Source organism: Pipistrellus kuhlii, unplaced genomic scaffold (genome assembly GCF_014108245.1).
Source record: "Pipistrellus kuhlii isolate mPipKuh1 unplaced genomic scaffold, mPipKuh1.p scaffold_m20_p_21, whole genome shotgun sequence".
NCBI classification, from domain to species: Eukaryota; Metazoa; Chordata; class Mammalia; order Chiroptera; family Vespertilionidae; genus Pipistrellus; species Pipistrellus kuhlii.
This window is the reverse complement of record NW_023425520.1, coordinates 5715021-5733380: the sequence shown is the minus strand read 5'-3', so window position 1 is coordinate 5733380 and position 18360 is coordinate 5715021. Positions and strand designations below refer to the sequence as shown.

At 43.9% G+C, this 18360-nt stretch overlaps 1 protein-coding gene across 1 annotated transcript; it reads right to left on the bottom strand.

Annotated features, from left to right (window-relative positions):
- Positions 1–14739: 14739 nt before the first annotated feature.
- Positions 14740–18099, bottom strand: LOC118726043 (arf-GAP with SH3 domain, ANK repeat and PH domain-containing protein 1-like). The gene has a single exon (XM_036450406.1). It carries the CDS (start codon positions 18073–18075, stop codon positions 14740–14742), a length of 3336 nt encoding a protein of 1111 aa, XP_036306299.1. The 5' UTR covers positions 18076–18099.
- Between the last annotated feature and the right edge of the window lie 261 nt (positions 18100–18360).

The following is an 18360-nucleotide window of genomic DNA, read 5'->3' as shown; positions in this document are numbered from 1 at the left end:
AGCTGGGTGTTTTTCCAATGAAATGGTGGATTCATTTTATTGTTCTTCATTGGTTAGAGGATGCACAAGGATGTATTAAATTCCTGGCACTTGGGCCTCCAGAGCTGTGTAAGGTCATACAGCACCAGAAAAACTTGGGACGGGCAAGAGAAGATACAACTGCCACAACAGGTGGACTTAGAGGAAGGCCAAGGTGAACATCGCTAGGATTGGCTTCACACATGGTTCTATGGGATTTTAAAAATAGACTATCATATTGTCTGTTAAAACTCAGTTTCATTTCTTTTTCCCCAAACTGTATTTATTTTATTTCTTTTTTTTGTTTTGTTTTACTTTACTAACTAGAACTTTTAGTATGATGTTGAATAAAAGTGATAAGAGAAGAAATCATTGCCTTATTCCTAACATTAGGGGAGAAGGTGTCCAATTTCTCACCTTTAAGTGTGATGTTAGCTATAGATAATTTGGTAAATGTTTTTGTCAGGTTGGAGAAGTTTCCTTCTATTTCTAGTTTGCTGAGAGTTTTTATCATGAATTGATGTTGGATTTCATCAAATGCTTTTTTTACATTTATTGATAAGGTCATATGATTTTTCTTAGTTCGTCTGTGGAAAGGGTAGATAGCGTTGATTTTCAAATGCTAAACTAGTTTTGTATATTTGGGGTAAACCTTACTTGGTCATGGGTTTGTAATTCTTTTTATACACGTTGGCTTCAATATGCTAATATTTGGTTGAGGATATTTGATCACGAAAGATACTGATCTGTGGTTTTCCTTTCTTTAATCTCTTTGTCTGGTTTTGGCATGGTAATCCTGACCTCATAGATTGAGCTAGGAAGTATTTCTTCTGTTTTAATTTTGTAAATTACTAGAGGCCTGGTACACAAAATTTGGATATGGGCCTCAACCCTCACAGCCTCAGCTGCCTTGCAGCCCCACAGCCCTGACCCTTGCCCACTGGTCGTTCTGGAATGTCGTTTCACCATCCGGTCTAACTAGCATATTAGCTCTTTATTATATAGGACCAGAGTCCCAGTGCATGAAATTTGTGCACTCGGGAGTCCCTCAGCCTGGCCTGCAGTCTGGGAGCCTTTGGGAAGTGAACCTAAACCATCAGTTGGACATCTTTAGCCCGGCCGTGGAGGAAGGAGAGGCTCCTGCCACTGCCACTGCACTTGCCAGCCATGAATCCAGCTTCTGGCTGAGCTGTGCTTCTCCTGAGGGAGCACACTGACCACCAGGGGGAAGCTCCTGCATTGAGCATCTGCCCCCTGGTGGTCAGTGTGCATCCTAGTGACTGGGTCCTTCAGCTGTTTGGTCGATTTGCATATTAGTTTTTATTATATAGGATAATGTGGAGAATGCATGTAATTTCATCATTAGATGTTTGATAGAATTCACCAGTGAATCTATCTCAATCAATGCTTTTTTGCAAAAGTTATAGTTATTGATTGATTGTTTTTCTTGGAAGCCAGCCATTGGATAACTGGAACTGAGATGGACAGTTTAGTCTGAGGTTTTATGTCATCTGCCTAAGATGTGGGCTGTGTTTGAAGGTGGGTTCACTATGGGTACCAGAGGCTCACGTTTCTCTAAGATCGTTTTTGTGTCTTTGTTTCCCCTAGGTGCTTTGTGTATCCCAACTGCTCTTCCGGTAAAGTCTGTGTCATACAGCTTTTCCAGCTGTTACCTACTGTTACCATTTAAGGTCCTGTTAATATGGTGGTAAGGTGTGTGTGTGTTGGGAGATGCATTCCACAATTGTATGGTTGAATCTCAATCTTCTAGTGATTCTGTGTCCAGTGGCTGTGACCTCCACAGTGTTTCTTAGCCTCCCACCTCCTTCCTGGCCTTATGGAAGGCAAGAAGGCTAGAGGTGGCTGGAATAGGCTAACTGTCCCAAGTAAGGTAACCTGGAGAGTAAGCTTTCCTAATGGAAAATTATCTTGCTGTATTTCAGAATGAATGCTTCCCCCCTTCCCCTTTCAGAAGCAAGAGGGGATTTGTCTTGGCATTCTACTGGGACAACCTGGTAGGTTCCAGGAGGTAAAACCTATGAAAATGTGCACACCGCCGCCCCCATTCCGGCAGCACCCCAAGAGTTTCTGGTTCTCATGATAGTCCACAATTGGCAACCAGCAATTATCAATAGTTGAAATTACCATTTAGGCATTCCTGTCAGTTCCTGGCTCAGTGACTTCTCTCAGAGTGAGCTGATGTCCAAGGTGACTCCATTTGCCTGTCTCCAATTTCGTTATAGCAGTTTGCCCTATAATCTCAGGTCTCCAGCGGATCCAATGATTATGTTTGTTTTTTTTTTTTTTTTTTTTTTTTTTTTTTTTTCCTGTTGTAAGGATGGAAACGGTAACTTCTAAGATCTTTGTGTGTGGGATCTGTTTTTATTATTTATTTGCTAACGACATTCTATTTTATTGTCTCAGTATTTATTGTTATAAAAGAAAAACCTTAGCTTGCAGTAAATGTCTCAAATAAATGAGCATAACTACAATTATTCAAATTAAAATTTAAATTATACAAATCTATTAATAGGAGAGTGTTTAAGTAAATCATGGATTAATCATATAGAGAAATATCATGCAGCTGTGAAAATATTAGACCGATTTGTACATTGATAAAGACAGATCACAAGGTACATACCCTGTTTCCCCAAAAATAAGACAGTGTCTTATATTAATTTTTGCTTACTCCCAAAGATGCGCTAGGTCTTATTTTCAGGGGATGTTTTATTTTTCCATGAAGAAGAATACGGTATACATTTATTGTTAAATGAAAATAAAGGAAATTTATTACCTGTCTACGGTACGGTAGTATGGTAGTTGTCAACACAAACCAGACAAACTGTGAATCCTACAGTATCAAGAATTTATTCAATGACAATCATGTCATCATCTTATGGAACATCATCATAACTATCCAATTCCTGAATTTCCTGGTGAATTTCTTGTGACTCCATTTCTTTCAGGATCAGTGGACCAAATCTCTCATGTTTAGCCTTGAGGGGGCCTTATTTTCGGGGGATGCCTTATATTTCACTTAGAAGGAAACCTGTAAGTAGGTTTTATTTTCGGAGGATGTCTTATTTTCAGGGAAACACGGTAGTTAAGTAGGGGAAAAAAAGATTTGGTAGTAAAATTTGTTCCCATTTGTGTTTTACAAAGGGGAATCTATGCAGATGTCATTGTGGTAGAATGAACTTTGAAAGGATAAATAAGAATATGGTAAGGGAGTTGTTTTGAGTAGAGAAATGAGAAATAAAAGCTTTTAAGGTTAGATGGAGATATTTTTTCATGATTTACCTTTTGTGTCACTTGATTTTAACACCTTGCTTTAAAAAATCAAGTTCATTTAAACATTAAAAAATCAACTTAGATTTTATGCCTTAGATTTTTAAAAATAAAGTGTGTCCATTAAGTTAATGAAACTTGGTGCACTGACCATTTCTCATCTTATTATAAGAGATAAAATAATGAAAAGCTCCTTCTAGAAAGGAGAAAGCATTTGAAAAGTTGTCAGAGAGAACTTGATCAGTGTTTGCAAATAAAGAGAACAGAATATAGATGACACATTCAAACATAGATACCGAGAGAGATTTAAAACTATGGTATTTAGCCGAAACCAGTTTGGCTCAGTGGGTAGAGCATCAGCCTGTAGACTGAAAGGCCCCGGGTTCGATTCTGGTCAAGGGCATGTACCTTGGTTGCTGGCACACCCCCAGCAGGGGGTGTGCAAGAGGCAGCTGATTAATGATTCTCTCTCATCAATGTTTCTAACTCTCTATCCCTCTCTCTTCCTCTCTGTAAAAAAACAAAACAAAACAAAAACAACAAACAAACAAACAAAACAATAAAAATATATTTTTTAAAATAAATAAAAATATAGTATTTAATTGATTTTAGAAAGAGAGGAAGGGGGAAGGAGAGAAACACATAGATGAGAGAAGAACATCAGTAGGCTGCCTCCTGAACAGTCCCCACTGAAGACTGAGCCCACAAACGGGTATGTACTCTGACTAGGAATTGAACTGGCAACCTCTTGTTATATGGGTTGATGCTGAACTACTGAGCCACACCAGCCAGGTGATACTGAGAGATTTGAAAGCAGAATGTTTATTTTTATTTACTAGCTATAAAAGAGTAATGCTTGCCAGCAATAAAGTACTACTGACTAGAGCAGCTGCAGATGAAAGCTAGCTTGTAGAGAGCAGGTGTAGAATGACAAATATAATTAATTAGGAGGCCTTGTTTTCCAGTGGGCTGTTCGTTCATTAGACTGTAGCCCATTGTAGTTACTAGTTCTCATTACCTGACTGCAGTTGTAGTTTAGTCCTTCCATTTTTTCGAAATATTTCTGGAACTTTATTCTTCAAAGAAATTATCCGAGAGCAGAGGCAATCATGTGGTATCCTCATTTCCTAAATTCATTTGAAGTAACAGTATCAAAGGCCTAAGAAAGGCTTTGGCAATATCCTAAATCACACATTCACAGTCATAAAACCTGCAGCTTTGCGGCCAGCCGAATCTAAGTCTCTCCATACATAATACCTCTAACACATAAAACTAGCATCAAAAATTAGTTATTAATTCCTTAATCAGGTAAATAAACAACCACAGGCTTGTGCCTGTCAAGAGATCTCGGGTACATGTGCTCGGCTTTGACTCTCTCTGACCCTTTCCTGTAGTACCTACTGGACCTTTGGACTCACCTGTTTGGGAACTCTGAGGGGAAGTTCTCCATGGGGAAATCAAACCTTCCAGATGGCTGATGAGGAAGACTGAAGCTCTCTGCCCAGACAAGGCAGCAGGAAGGAGGCAAGCACAGGTCTCCTAGAAAAACTAAAAGCAACAACCAGGTCCCATCCAGCCCAAGGTCACACAGGCTGAGAGACTGGAGATGAGACATATTTACAGTTCCGGATGTCTGCTCATAAGGTGCATTTCTGTCTTGTTACTCCAACTTCTAATCACTTGATTTCCATGTGAGTCTGGACAGAAGGAAATGTTTTCCTGAAGAGGCTGTGTTCCCAAATGACCAGCTTTAGAAGTCAAGTGAGTCCAGTTTTTATTAGTTATTACCCATTATATTTCTTGGGTTTCAGAAAACTAATATTCTAGCACCTATCTCAACCCTGATTTAAAATTTTTCCAAATTTAAGACTGAAAATGTATGGATTAGAAAATGGGAATCTCCAATAGTGACTTTGTATAGGGACACAGCCCCTAATATCTACAAACAAATGATACTTTTATTTTCAACAAAGGGGGAAACTAAGTTCCTTTGATATGAATTTTGTGTGTTTCTCACTGGACTTCATGACACATTAACCAAAAGAATTTGGCATTTCCTCCTTATATCACAGGTTAAGAGCTGTCATTGAGTCCTGTCACTATGAAATATTTGTTTATTATAAGAAACATATTTTGATTATTTTACATGCTAATCTAAGTTTGGAATAGGAAAGAAAATAGACTCTTCCTGAAGCTTCCAGAAAAATACTAGCTCTGCAAGCATCTTGATTTTAGCCCACTGAAACCCATTTTCTGTTTCTGATCTTAGAAATTGTAAAACCATGAATGTGTTTTATTTATTTATTTATTTATTTATTTATTTATTTATTTAAATTTCTGTTTTGATTAAGGTATCACATATTTGTCCTCAACCCCCTCCCCTTCCAATCTTTAACTCCCCCCCCCCCCCCACTTTAGTCTTTAGGATTTAGGAACAAAAGGAAAATTCTTGCAGTTTAAACCTTTAAAAGGAATTGCTTACCCCTGAAACGGGGCAGTCGTGTGGAGACCACCTGCGTGTGGTGCTCTCGCGGCTGTCCTGGCCAGTTTTTATTTCAATAAATCCTTGCCTACTTTTTTTAAAATTAATTAATCAGCCTTCGGTGGTCTTATTTTGAACCCAGGTTTTGACCCCACAACAATCAGAACCAGCAGTCCACAGAGCCTAGGGTTCATGATGACCATGCAGTGCAGGTGATGGCAGATGGTCGTAAAGCAGTCATAGGCCATCACAGTGAGGAGAAAACATCCAACCCAGCAAAAAGTATGACAAAATACATCTGAGTAATGCAGGCTTCATAGGTGATGACTTTTGCTCTGTGTCTGGATGTTCCACAGTATCTTTGGGATGGTGGTAGAAGTGAAACAGACTTCTAGCAAGGACAAGTTGGAGAGGAAGAAGTACATGGATGCTGCAGGCTAGGAACAGTAGTTAGCATAATATATACAGGAGGTCCATGAAAAGGTTGATGGACACCTTCAGCAGCTCTGAAGATCTACATATGATTGTCTGCTGCCAGACAGCTGAAAGTAGTTTCCCCCAACCTGATGGTCCTTTATTGTTTATGAGGCCTTACCTTTGATATGTATATCTGCTTTGCTAGAGGGCAAAATGTGTGAATAAAAAACCCTGCATGTGGGGATTTGAGTAGCCTGGTTACTACAACTAAGTTTTCCTCTGGCCTTCCAAATTTATATTTCTTGTCTAGTCTCTTTAATCTATTTACGCTCCTTTTCCAGATTTCTTGGACCCTAGTAGATGCTGAGAATGATGCCAGCACATGGGTGTATGGAGGGAGGAGTCTGAGCTTATGGACCGGATGATGAGCAAGTTTTTCCACACAGAGATCAGGAATATGGAGAGGAAAAGCCCAAATCTGAGGGGCTGCAGTTCTCATTTCTGTAAAAATCCCAGAAGAACATTCATGGGTTCCGTGTGGTGCAGGTGACAACCAGGAAAGGTGAAAATAACGTGACTAATTTTCACAGAGTTGCATTCCTCACATATTTAAAATGTTATAATTCACAGTTTACAACCAGGAATTAATTTTAGTATTGTGTGTATGGCTATGGTCCCTTTTAGGAGATATCCAGTGCTACCGCTGATGTTCAATATTTGTCCCAATTACCTATGTATCTGAAGGGTTCATGTATTCTACAGTTTTAATGAGAATTTCTTCATGTTTCCTAGGAATGTAAATTGAGTGCTGACCATGTTTAGGCACTGTCCAGGCTGTGAGAATAGGGTGTGAATAACTAAAGTCTCTACATTGCAATTAGGAGAAAGAATGTAGAAGCAAATAATAAAATAATAAATTATTATTCTTTTTATATATATTTTATCAATTTTTTTACATAGAGGAAAAGAGAGGAATAGAGAGTTAGAAACACTGATGCGAAAGAAACATGGATCAGCTGCCTCTTGCACACCCCCTACTGGGGATGTGCCTGAAACCAAGGTACATGCCCTTGCCTGGAATTGAACCTGGGACCTTTTAGTCCGTAAGCCGACACTCTATCCACTGAGCCAAACTGGTTTCGGCTAATAAATTATTTCATATGCTGCCCTGTGGTATGAGGAAAAGGACAGCACCTCTAAATGAAAAAGAGTACCATTTTTTCATGGGTGTGTACATAGATCTGTTAGCAAGGTGACATTTATTTATTTTAATATATTTTATTGATTTTTTTTTTTTTTTTACAGAGAGGAAGGGAGATGGATATAGAGTTAGAAATATCGATGAAAGAGAAATATTGATCAGCTGTCTCCTGCACACCCCCCACTGTGGGTGTGCCCACAACCAAAGTACCAGAATCGAACCTGGGACCTTTCAGTCCGCAGACCGATGATGCTCTATCCACTAAGCCAAACTGGTTTTGGCTATTGCAATTTATTTCTAATATTATGCCTTTGTGGTCTGAGAAAATGCTTCATATGATTTCATTCTTCCTGAACATGGAGAGACTTTGCCTATGACCTAATATGTATAACACTGTATTCTAACAATAATATCAATCTGCCTTTTGGTTGATTTCTTTATGTTCATCTTTTTGTCTTCCCAAATAAATAGTAGCTGCCTTAAATATATGGATTCTATATGATAATTCCTCTTATTTCTAGCCTTCAATGTATTATTTTGCATATAGAATGACTTTAAAATACTAAAGAAAAATTAAGTAAGATAAAAAGAAAGATAATAGAGCTTATAAAACACTTTCAATATGTTACCCAGTTTGATTCAGTCTAATAGGGTCTTATTGCTTTTCTTTTTTTATAAGTGAAAATATAAAAGATAAAAAAGACTGAGTTATTCTTTGGAATTCAAGTCTATACTTAATGGCTAATATTATTCATTTGGCTCTTGAATCTTTGATAATGGGGGAGGGGCATGATATGGAGGATTCTAGGGCATTTCTACGAATCTCTGACTATTATTATCACATGGTATAAGTGACTTTAAAATGAAGACTTTCTTTTTAATGAATTGGGAGAATGGTACCATGTTTCCCCGAAAATAAGACATCCTCCGAAAATAAAACCTACTTACAGGTTTCCTTCTGAGTGAAATATAAGGCATCCCCCTGAAAATAAGGCCCCCTCTAGGCTAAACATGAGAGATTTGGTCCACTGATTCTGAAAGAAATGGAGTCACAAGAAATTCACCAGGAAATTCAGAAATTGGATTGTTATGATGATATTCCAGAAGATGATGACATGATTGTCATTGAATAAATGAGTAAATTCTTGATACTGTAGGATTCACAGTTTGTCTGGTTTGTGTTGACAATTACCGTACTACCGTACCGTTGACAGGTAATAAAATTTCCTTTATTTTCATTTAACAATAAATGTGTATCGTATTCCTCTTCATGGAAAAATAAGACATCCCCTGAAAATAAGACCCAGCTCATCTTTGGGAGCAAAAATTAATATAAGACACTGTCTTATTTTCGGGGAAACAGGGTAGTAAAATAAAATTGGAGTATGATAAATATATTTGAGTTTTAATCCTGGTTTTTCAAGTAAGTAGCCATTAGAAATTTGTCAAGTTATTTCATTTCTTTGGGCCTCAGTTTCCTTATTTTTTAAGAGTGATAACTTCTAATGACTTACTCATAATTCAAATATGTTTGCACCTTCATCACATACATTTATTATTTCATCAAATACATTTTTTCTTTATTTGAACTTAATGTAAACATCATCAAAGTTAATAAATGTATGTAGGCTGTGTTTCCTTGGGCCAATCACTTCTCTGAGCTATAGTTTCCTTACCAGTAAAACGGAGGCACTGACACCATATCTATTGTACCAAATATTATTTTCTGTAACTCCAACATTTCTCAGTGTTCTGCAAATACTTAGCATGTCTTCCTCATACAATCATTAGGCTGTCACTATTCTTCATGTCCTCACATACACATGAACGAGGATATTGACTATTTCTCCAAGATCCACAGCTCAGAAGTGCCAGCACCTGAACCCAAGCAGCAGCCCCAGCATTCGTGCTGTCAAAAGGCACAAATCTATCCTGGTGATGTGGTAAATGTTAAATTAGGTTAAGTATGACTATGCAGAAGGTGCACAGGGTTTAGGGCTCAGTAGATGTTAGCTCCGGATGACCACACATCATTCCTCTCTCTGTTTTGAAAGAGCAAAGTGCCACTGTTATTAATTAAATCAGAATATCAGGTGGAACCTAGGACTCTTTCAGGCAAAATGGATTACAGACTCTGAGCTGTAATTACTGTGCCAGATTGCAAATGCCCCGAGAAGAGAGCCTTTGTCTCTTCACACATTGTTCCCATAAAGGTGGATGATGGTGATTCCTTCTAGAAGGTGAATGTGAGGCATAAACAACTGAGAGGAGAATGATTGAAGCTTCTTTCCAGCCTCTTAACCTACATCCAGGAGACTGAGACTGGAAAGGCGCTGGTAATACCCGAGACTCTAATAAGGCAACATTTTAAAACCCCCACAATAGTGAATCAAATAAAAGATAACTTGCTTGCCGAGACCGGTTTGGCTCAATGGATAGAGCGTCAGCTTAGTGACTGAAGGGTCCCGGGTTCGATTCTGGTCAAGGTCATGTACCTTGGTTGCGGGCATATCCCCAGTAGGGGGTGTGCAAGAGGCAGCTGATCGATGACTCTCTCTCATTGATGTTTATAACGCTCTATCTCTCTCCTTTCCTCTCTGTACAAAATCAATAAAATATATATGTATTTTTAAAAAGATAAATTGATTAGTTTTAATGTATTACTTTATCAGTGTGCCCTTCCCAAGGGTACTGGAGAAAGAATAATATTGAACATCATTAAATCTCTCATTTTATGAAATCCTCACACAATTTAGATAATATTTGTGGTCAAAATAAAATTTAGATACAATAATTATATGAGTACAATATGATGGAAGAAGCAGGTCTAAAAATTCCAGTTGTTCTAGAGGCTATTGATGTTTCTAGAATCTTCTAGATGTTTCTGAGCAGAGTGGAAGGGCATGTGCATGTAGAAATTGCCTCAGAGTCAGAGGACTCCACGTTCAAGTCAAAGTTTTAGCTCCTACCCACTAGGATAATCATTCTACATCCTTATTGTCCTTGGGTGAAAAGCAGGATACTACTTGCCTTATCTCACCTTTGTAGGATGGTAAAAGAATCACATAAAGTCATTCAAATACATTCTTTCAATGATTAAACATTTATTATGTACCAATGATGTGGCACTAGGGATGCAAAGTGGTGGGGAAGAGAGAGACAAACAAACCTATAATAGAATATATTGAGAGTGTTGATAGAAATATGCCAGAGGAACTGGTAGATTTTACAGATGGTCCATGGACCACTGGTGGTCCGTGAGATCTGAAAGGTTGGTGACCACTGAACTATGTCATAGTCTACCTTGAACTCTATGCAGGTGAACTTGACCCTGAGTTTAGCACCTCAGATGTCCTATTCACTTGTCTAAATTGAAAATGTTGATTTAAAACACTGTTTCTTAGATAGAAAGCCTGGATCTTTGCTCAAAATATTAATGGCAAGAATTTATAGCAAGGTGGCAATATAAGAAGGCCATTTTTACACACTCTCCTAGGTGTTAAAATAGGTATTAATGAATAACCGATTTTATTTTTGTCCCATTTGCTGAAATTTTTCTCCTGGGTAACACTGAAGGTCTATAGGAACAGGCCTGGTCACTCTTTCCTGTTAAGAACTACCAATTTACTTCACTTCAGTTATCAAAGTGCAAATCATAGCTCCCAGTTACTTCCAATCCTCGCTCCTTTTAAGTTGACATAGCACACATGAAATTTCAGCTGCTGTCCCCTGGAGTTCTGCAAGCAGAGAACTTGAAAGCTGTGAATACATAAGAACACTTTTCTAACTTACTCTATTTAGTCTGCATCAGAATGGGAAGGTAAACAAATAAAGGAAATGTATGGGTAGCTTTGCCTTACTGTCCAGGTCAAAACCACAGAAAATTTTCCTTTTATGAAAGCCAGTGAATGTGGGTCTGCCTGAACTTGACCTTGGAGCAAAGGTTGCCTGCTCCTTCCTTACTGAAGCCTCTTGTGGGTTGTCTTTTTTGACCCCCTTCACAACTATCCTCCTACCTACGGCTTTTCCAGAACCTTCCATGGTTTCCTTCTTCTCAATTTTTGTCTTAAACATTGGTGGTTTTGCCAAAGCCCTTTGAGTGACTGTGACCATTCTCACATGTGGCAAAGAATGATGAGAGGCTCACTAAACCCGTTCTGCCGCCAAACACATAGCTAAATGATATTCCTCAGCCTCCCTGCAGCCTCCCTTGCAGCTGGGCTAGGACATGGGCCCAGAGGATCTCTAGGAACATTCTCCAGAATTCCATTTTATCTGCCCTTTGGCGTGAAGGCTTCAAGGAGGCCAGCAGAGATGACAACACCTGGATGGAAGGATGGAGATAGGGTCCCAGCCTCTGCCTACAGAGGGATCCCAGGAGAGGCATCTATCCAGGAAGGCCCTCATCAAACAGGTGCATGTGGGAAATAAGTTCTTACCATGTTAAGCCTCTGAGATTTGGCATGTGCCTGCTTACCATGGCCTCAGATTTGTGCCCTTTGCTTGCGCATCTGCCTGGAAATCCACTCCTGGGTAACCCTCCCCCAAATGTTGTACCAGCATCTCAACACAAACAACAAACTCATCTTCTCCCTGATGACCCCAATCTGTTCTTTGCTCTGTCTTTTCTGCCTGTGGAAAGGGCATTAACTTTACCCACACCTAAGCCAGGGGATGTCATCATTCTTGACCATGCCTCACTCTTGGCCTCTCCTGCTGTCATTCCCAAATCCCACTCATTAGACTTTCCAGATGTCTATGGTGTCTGGACACCAACGTCCTCTCAGATCTGGCCCACAGAACCCTGCGCTCCCCCAACCCCCTCCAGGAAATCCTCTCTATCCCCTTAACATAAAAGAATGCACATTTGATTGTGATGTCACCCTTCTAAAAAACAAAACAAAAAGCCCTCAAAATGGCTTTCCCATGGATGCCAAGACCATTCAGGAGGCGGCTCTGGACATGCCTGCAACCTTAGCTTCTTCACCCTGCCCCCACTTCACACCCCCCAGGTGGGATCAGCCTTCAGCCCTCAAGCCTGCAGCTTTCTATCTGTGCTCCTCCCCTCCCAAGCCTTCTGCCCCCATCATCCACGGATAGGAACTGACACTCTGCAAGCCTGTCCTGACGAATTTTTCTTCATTAGTTTTCTATCTCCTTTGCCAACCATAGGCTGCCCATTTCCTGTGTTCACAAGCCAGGGTCAAAAATAGAGAAAGGGCCTGACCAATCAAGTTGATGGAAGGAATGACAGACACCGTATTTCCACTGTTAGCCCATTAGGAATTGTGCCTCTTTGACCAACTCAGTGGAAGCATGTGCTCAGCTCACAGGAGGAGGCCAACCTCACTCAGCCTTATCCAGCCAATGTCTGGGAGCGGGCAGGGGAGAGGGGGGGAAGGTCTGAAGCCAGGGCGAATGTGGTCATCACAGGGCAGCAGACTGCTTCCAGCTGCATTGAACCTCACTCCTCACTGACAAAGTGATCCACTCTCCTGCTTTAAGTCTAAGGTGGGGGAATATGTGGAAGCCCCTTCAAAGTTTGATACAGGGTTTCCAGGTTTCACCATTATCGTCACTATTAGAGACTTTGTGTGAAGTGAACTGTGACCAACGCCAGACCCGTTTTACAGTGTGAAATGTATTTGTGAGGGCCTTAAAGCTTCTCTGACCTCAGACATAGCCCTTCCTGCCAGGAAACTGTGTGAGTGGTAGGTAATGCCATCTTACGGAGAGAAGAGGAGGAGGAGGGAAAATGCCCAGATGTGTCCAAACAGCTAAAAGCATGCTTGACTTCCTTAAACATCCTTTTATTTAACATCATGCCTTAATTTGTTCCCACCCCATTTTGTAGGATTGGAACAGGTAGAAATGCAAGTTTTATGTTAAAGGCCACGAGCTGCATATCAAGCAGAAGGACATTAGGCTGGTGCCTAAGCAGGTTTTCCTTTTTTTTTTTTTTAATTATTATTTTTCATTATTCCTTAGAGTTAAAAGACAGATTTTTAAGTTAGGAGACCAAGACACTGGTCTGACCTCTCACCAGATAACAAGGTTTGATGTTGACAACTTCTCTTTTGGGATTCCAATCACTATTTGACTTCAGATCTGCCAGCCATCCCCTCGGGATGTCCCTCTCCCCATGCCCTATGTCACTGGACATTGCTGGTGGCACGGGCTTGAGCCTTCACACAGAAGCCCGTGTGTCCTGGGAGAGGCCGGTCCTTCAAACATACCACCGACGCCTTTCCCTTCCATGTGCTCCCTCAGGCCACTGCAGGGCTCTGCCTCCCAGTTCTGTCACACAGTGGTCATATCCACCCAGAGATTTTGTATACTTGACCGCCAAAAGTCCAGCCATCACCGAAAATATTTTTCAAGGCTGAAACTGGCACATCTTCTTACTAGAATTTCTACAAGTAAGAAACAAATTATAAAAGCATCTCCTTCCTCTTTAGGAAGGATTTTCATATTTTCTTCAACTTAAATTCCTAGGAAGCATCCTATAGCTTGCACCAGCACTCTTCCTCGTACCCGTCCTGCAGAAGAGGCGGTGGACCGAGGACTGGAGAGGAGGAGAGCAGGGACAACGGAAGCCGGGAAACCTGGGCCCTGCGGCCAACATCTCAATTCAGACCCTGTTGTACGGGTCCCAGAGGCTGTGGATGTCTCATAGCTGTGCTCACGTTCTCGTGAAGAATTCGGAAACTGTGTTCCTCTGGAGACCCCTCCTACACTTCTGTGGTTTTATTGATCGTCACCTCTGCCTGTGACCTATGTCTGGATCTGCATTGCTGCAGAGAAGCTCAGCTCCTCAAGTATTCTGAAGCTTTCCCCTCCCCCTCAATTTCTATCCTACCTGGTGTTAAAAAAAAAAAAAAAAAAAAAAGCTGGAGGCTGATTGGTCCTCTGAAAGGGGAGATAAGTACCTGTAATTTGGTTTTACGTAATCCAATGTATGCATTTACATATACTCACATCTGTACGCAGGGGTGGGAATAAACAGAATGGTCTTCTCTACTTACTCACAGGGCAGTAGAAACAGCACCAAAGTGGCTATTTGGGACCCTGTGCCTGATCTCAAGGTAGGGCCACACAGAAACCCCCCCAGGAGGCAGAGGCCGCTGCTTCCTAATAGAGAAATCTCACAGTTCTTTTCCAAGAGCTGTTCCCAAAATTCAATTAATGCCATCTTTATTTATTTATTTATTTATTTATTTATTTTTTATTTATTTTTAAGATAACAGGCCGTTTATTAACAAGACACACCGAGGAGCGTTCTGTAAGTGCAGCTGTGTACACGTGGACACGTGGCGCCCGGGGCCCCTCCTTGTTAGTCGGTCAGGATTTGGACGAAGGACACAGGAAAGACCCCTTTCCTTTCAGGCTCTCCCTCGATGTGGCCGATCCACCACGCCTGCTCCTCCTCCCCAGTGAAGATGATCACCTCGCCCTCGAGGAAGGTCAGCTCGTCATCGTTGTCTGCCTGGCAGTCATAGATGGTCTTCACACGCCGCACCTTGTTCTTCCCCGTGTTGATCTTCCTGGGCAGCGGCACGGACATCTCGGGCAGGGTGGGCGTCAGGTGGTGGGCATCCTCGGAGGCCTGCTTCTGGAGGGCCTCTGGGGCCAGCAAGTTCTGTGAGAGGTCCAGCGAGTGCGCCTTGGGGTAGCAGTTGGCGGGCGGGGCCCTGGGCGGGGCCCTGGGCGGGGCCGTGGGCGGGGCCGTGGGCGGGGCCTTGGCTAGCAGGTCCTCCAGCTGCAGCTTGGGGGGCAGGTCCTTCATGTGTGGTTTGGGGGGCAGGTCGCCCAGCTGAGGCTTGGGCGGCAGTTCTCCCGGCTTCAGCAGCAGGTCTCCGATCTGGGGCCTGGGCGCCAGGTCGGTGGGCTTCGGGGGCAGGTCTCCGGGGGGCTTCTGGGACAGGTCTGCCAGAGGCGCTGGTTTCTGGGCGCCTTCGGGCGGGATGCTGGCCTGGTCCAGGGAGAGAGGGTGGCTGGTCTCGGGCTTCCGGAGGGCCACTTTCTGAGGTAGTTTAGGCAGAACTCGCGGGCCAAGGGCAGACTTCGTGGAACCGGTGCTCGCCTGCTGAGACAGCTCCTCGAACTTGTTTGTGGTCTTACTGGTCGAGGATGGACCCATGTCGTTACCCCAGGTAACCGCGCCTTCCTTGGAGGGCCCTTGAGGTAGAGGGCTGGGAGGGTCCGACAGGGTTCTCTTGTGCCCGGGGGACTGCGGCAGGGGCCGCTTCTTGGACCCGGTGGAGGTGCCTCTGCCACTGTTGGAGGACTGCATGCTGAGCTGGAGCTTGGAAGGTGGGCCGGGGGGACCTTTGCCAGCGTTTCCAGGAGGCAGCGGAGGTGCCTCCGAAGTGGGTGACTTGGGCGAGTCCATGCTCCTGGAGGTGACGATCTGCTTGGGGAAAACTCTGTAGGAGACCCGCTGCTTGTCCCGCGGGGTGCAGAACCCAGGCTGCACCAGCTTGTCCTGGGGGGAGGTGCTGGAGGAGTGGCAGAAGCTCTGGGGGCGTGGCGAGCGCTCCTTCTTGATGGGGCTTGGCTTGTAGTCCAGGTGGTCCTCGCCCTCATCCATCTCTTCCTGGCGCAGGTTCCAATTGTACTCTACGTGCACGCGCGTGTTGAACTTCCCGGACTTGGCCTGGGAAAGCAGGTCTTCACACTGGGTAGCTTTCAGTCTCTTGGCTATGTCCAGGGCAGTCTCTCCAGCCTGGTTCACCACGTCCACGGCGAGCTTCCTCCGGAGCAGCAGCTTCAGGCACTCGGGCTTCTGGAACATGCTGCAGTAGTGCAGGGCTGTGTTCCCCTGGGCCGTCTGCTTGTCCAGGTTCCCACAGTTTTGGGCAAGGAAGTCAACCACATGGAGAGATGTCTGGTCTGCAGTCCGGACTGCAAGATGCAGGGCGGTCTCCCCGAGCTCCTGCCCGGGCTCCAGCAGCGGCTCCATGAGCTCCACGCCTTCCGCGTAGACCTGCACCAGTGCAAGCAGGTCCCGGGACCTCACGGCCTCCATCAGTTCCTTCAGCTTTGCCGACGGAGAGGAACAGGTCTTCCTCGAAAACCTATGGTCCACGTACTTCGCCATGATGTACTCCTTCCGCGCACTCATGTCGCTCATCGGGGTAGGCTTCGGTGAGGGGCTGGGTACATTTCCTTCCATGATGTTATTGAAGCTGTTGTTCCCAATGGTCTTGGCCAGCAAGAGTTCAGAAGTTCCCAGCTTGTCTAGTTCCAGAGACTGAATGCGGGAAATATGGACCCCCATTTCCCTATGAAGTCCCGAACATTCGATGCATGTCAAAATACCTAGGTTGGTAGAAAGCCAGGTGGGTTTTGAGGAGCCGCAGTCACAGCAGACGTCGTTGCCAGGCAGCCGCTGGACGTCCTCGATGATGGCTTTGGTCAGGTCCTCCAGGCTGTTCTCGCCCGTGCTCTGCTCCCCGCGGAAGGCCATGGTCAGGGCCTCCTCTTTGCTGTTTGTCAGCACTGAGATCCATGTTATGTAGTCCTGCTTATCTTCTGCCCGGAATTGATACCTCCTGTTTGGTGACATAAGGTCAAAAGACTTCTTGTCCTTGGCATTCGGCTTCACCTGGCAGGTGAGGAGGTTCAACTTGGCTGGTAGCCTGTTAGTCCTGGCGCGGGAGATGGTCAGCATCCCGTCCTTGACCGCGCACTTCCTCCTCTGCCACACTTTGCGGATCCCGTCACTTTTCTTCAGCAGGTTCCCCTTCTTCTCGCTGCCATACTCCTTGTTGCCCTGGAGCTGGTGCATGCTGTACCCCCCCTGGCGACTCTGGGGATCTTCTTTCTGATCCAGCTGGAGAGAGGACTTTATTAAGTCCCTGAGGGCGGTCAGCTGGTTCTTTTCTTCCTCCTGAGTCTCTTTTGTGTTGTATAAATCAGCAGCCAGGTTTTCAATGTACTGTTTCAATTTGTCAGCAGTTTTCAAGCCATCTTGAAAGAAATTGCACTGGGCGTGGTAGTACTTGATGAGATTCTGAAGCAGGTCCACGCCCTTTTTGGTCTTGATGTTGTTGACTTGGAGGAGATATTCGCACATCTGCAGCTGGAAGAGGCGCCGCTCCTTCTCCGTCTGCTCCGCGATCTCCGCCCCCGTGATCTCCGTGCGCATCATCCCGTGCTGCTTCGCATGCTCTCTCTTCTCCTTCTCAAGTTTCGTGAACTTTGTTTCATAGTCTTTCCAAGCTTTGTCGAATGGCTTCTTGAGATCTCCTTGGACTCCCTTGAGGTCTCCGTTCAGCAGGGAGTCCAAGGTGAAGATCACGTTCTGGCTCAGCCCCTGGAGCAGAGTGTTCAGCAGGGTGGACAGCTCCTTTGTGAGCGTAGAAAATTGGACGAACGCAGTGCCAAGGTCCGGGTTGTCTCCACTTAAAAAGTTACTCCCGAACTTGTCCAGAACTTGGGCATAGTTTTCTGCATTTTGTACATGGTCTTGACCAGAGTTGTAGATGGCTTTCACAGACTTGTTCACCTTCTGTAAAGCTGTTCTATCTTGGTCTAGCGCCTCCTCCAGCAGCGCCACGGTGTTCCTGCAGTCGTGCAGCCGCGCGGTGAAGCGGGAAGCAGTGGGCGAGTTGTAGTCCGCGGTGGTCTCGGCGATGAACTCGGACACGGAGATCTGGTCCGGCATCCGACTCCATACTGTGTCTGTCGATAACCTGGAGAGCCGGCTCATGTCTCAGGTGTCACAAGCACCAGAAGACAATCTGTGTACTCACAGCGGTCGGCCGGCGTCTCAGATTCTTTGGAAAATATGTTTTCCCTGAAGGCAGGACAGGCCTCCTGCCTTCTGAGGAAAACCACAATCTTTTCTATTCCGAAGTGGCTTGTCTACAAGATGTGCAGTGATACCTGCTCCGAAGACAAGACCGTCCAACGGAAAGGCCGTTGGCTCCTGAAAGCCTCAGGCTCCAGC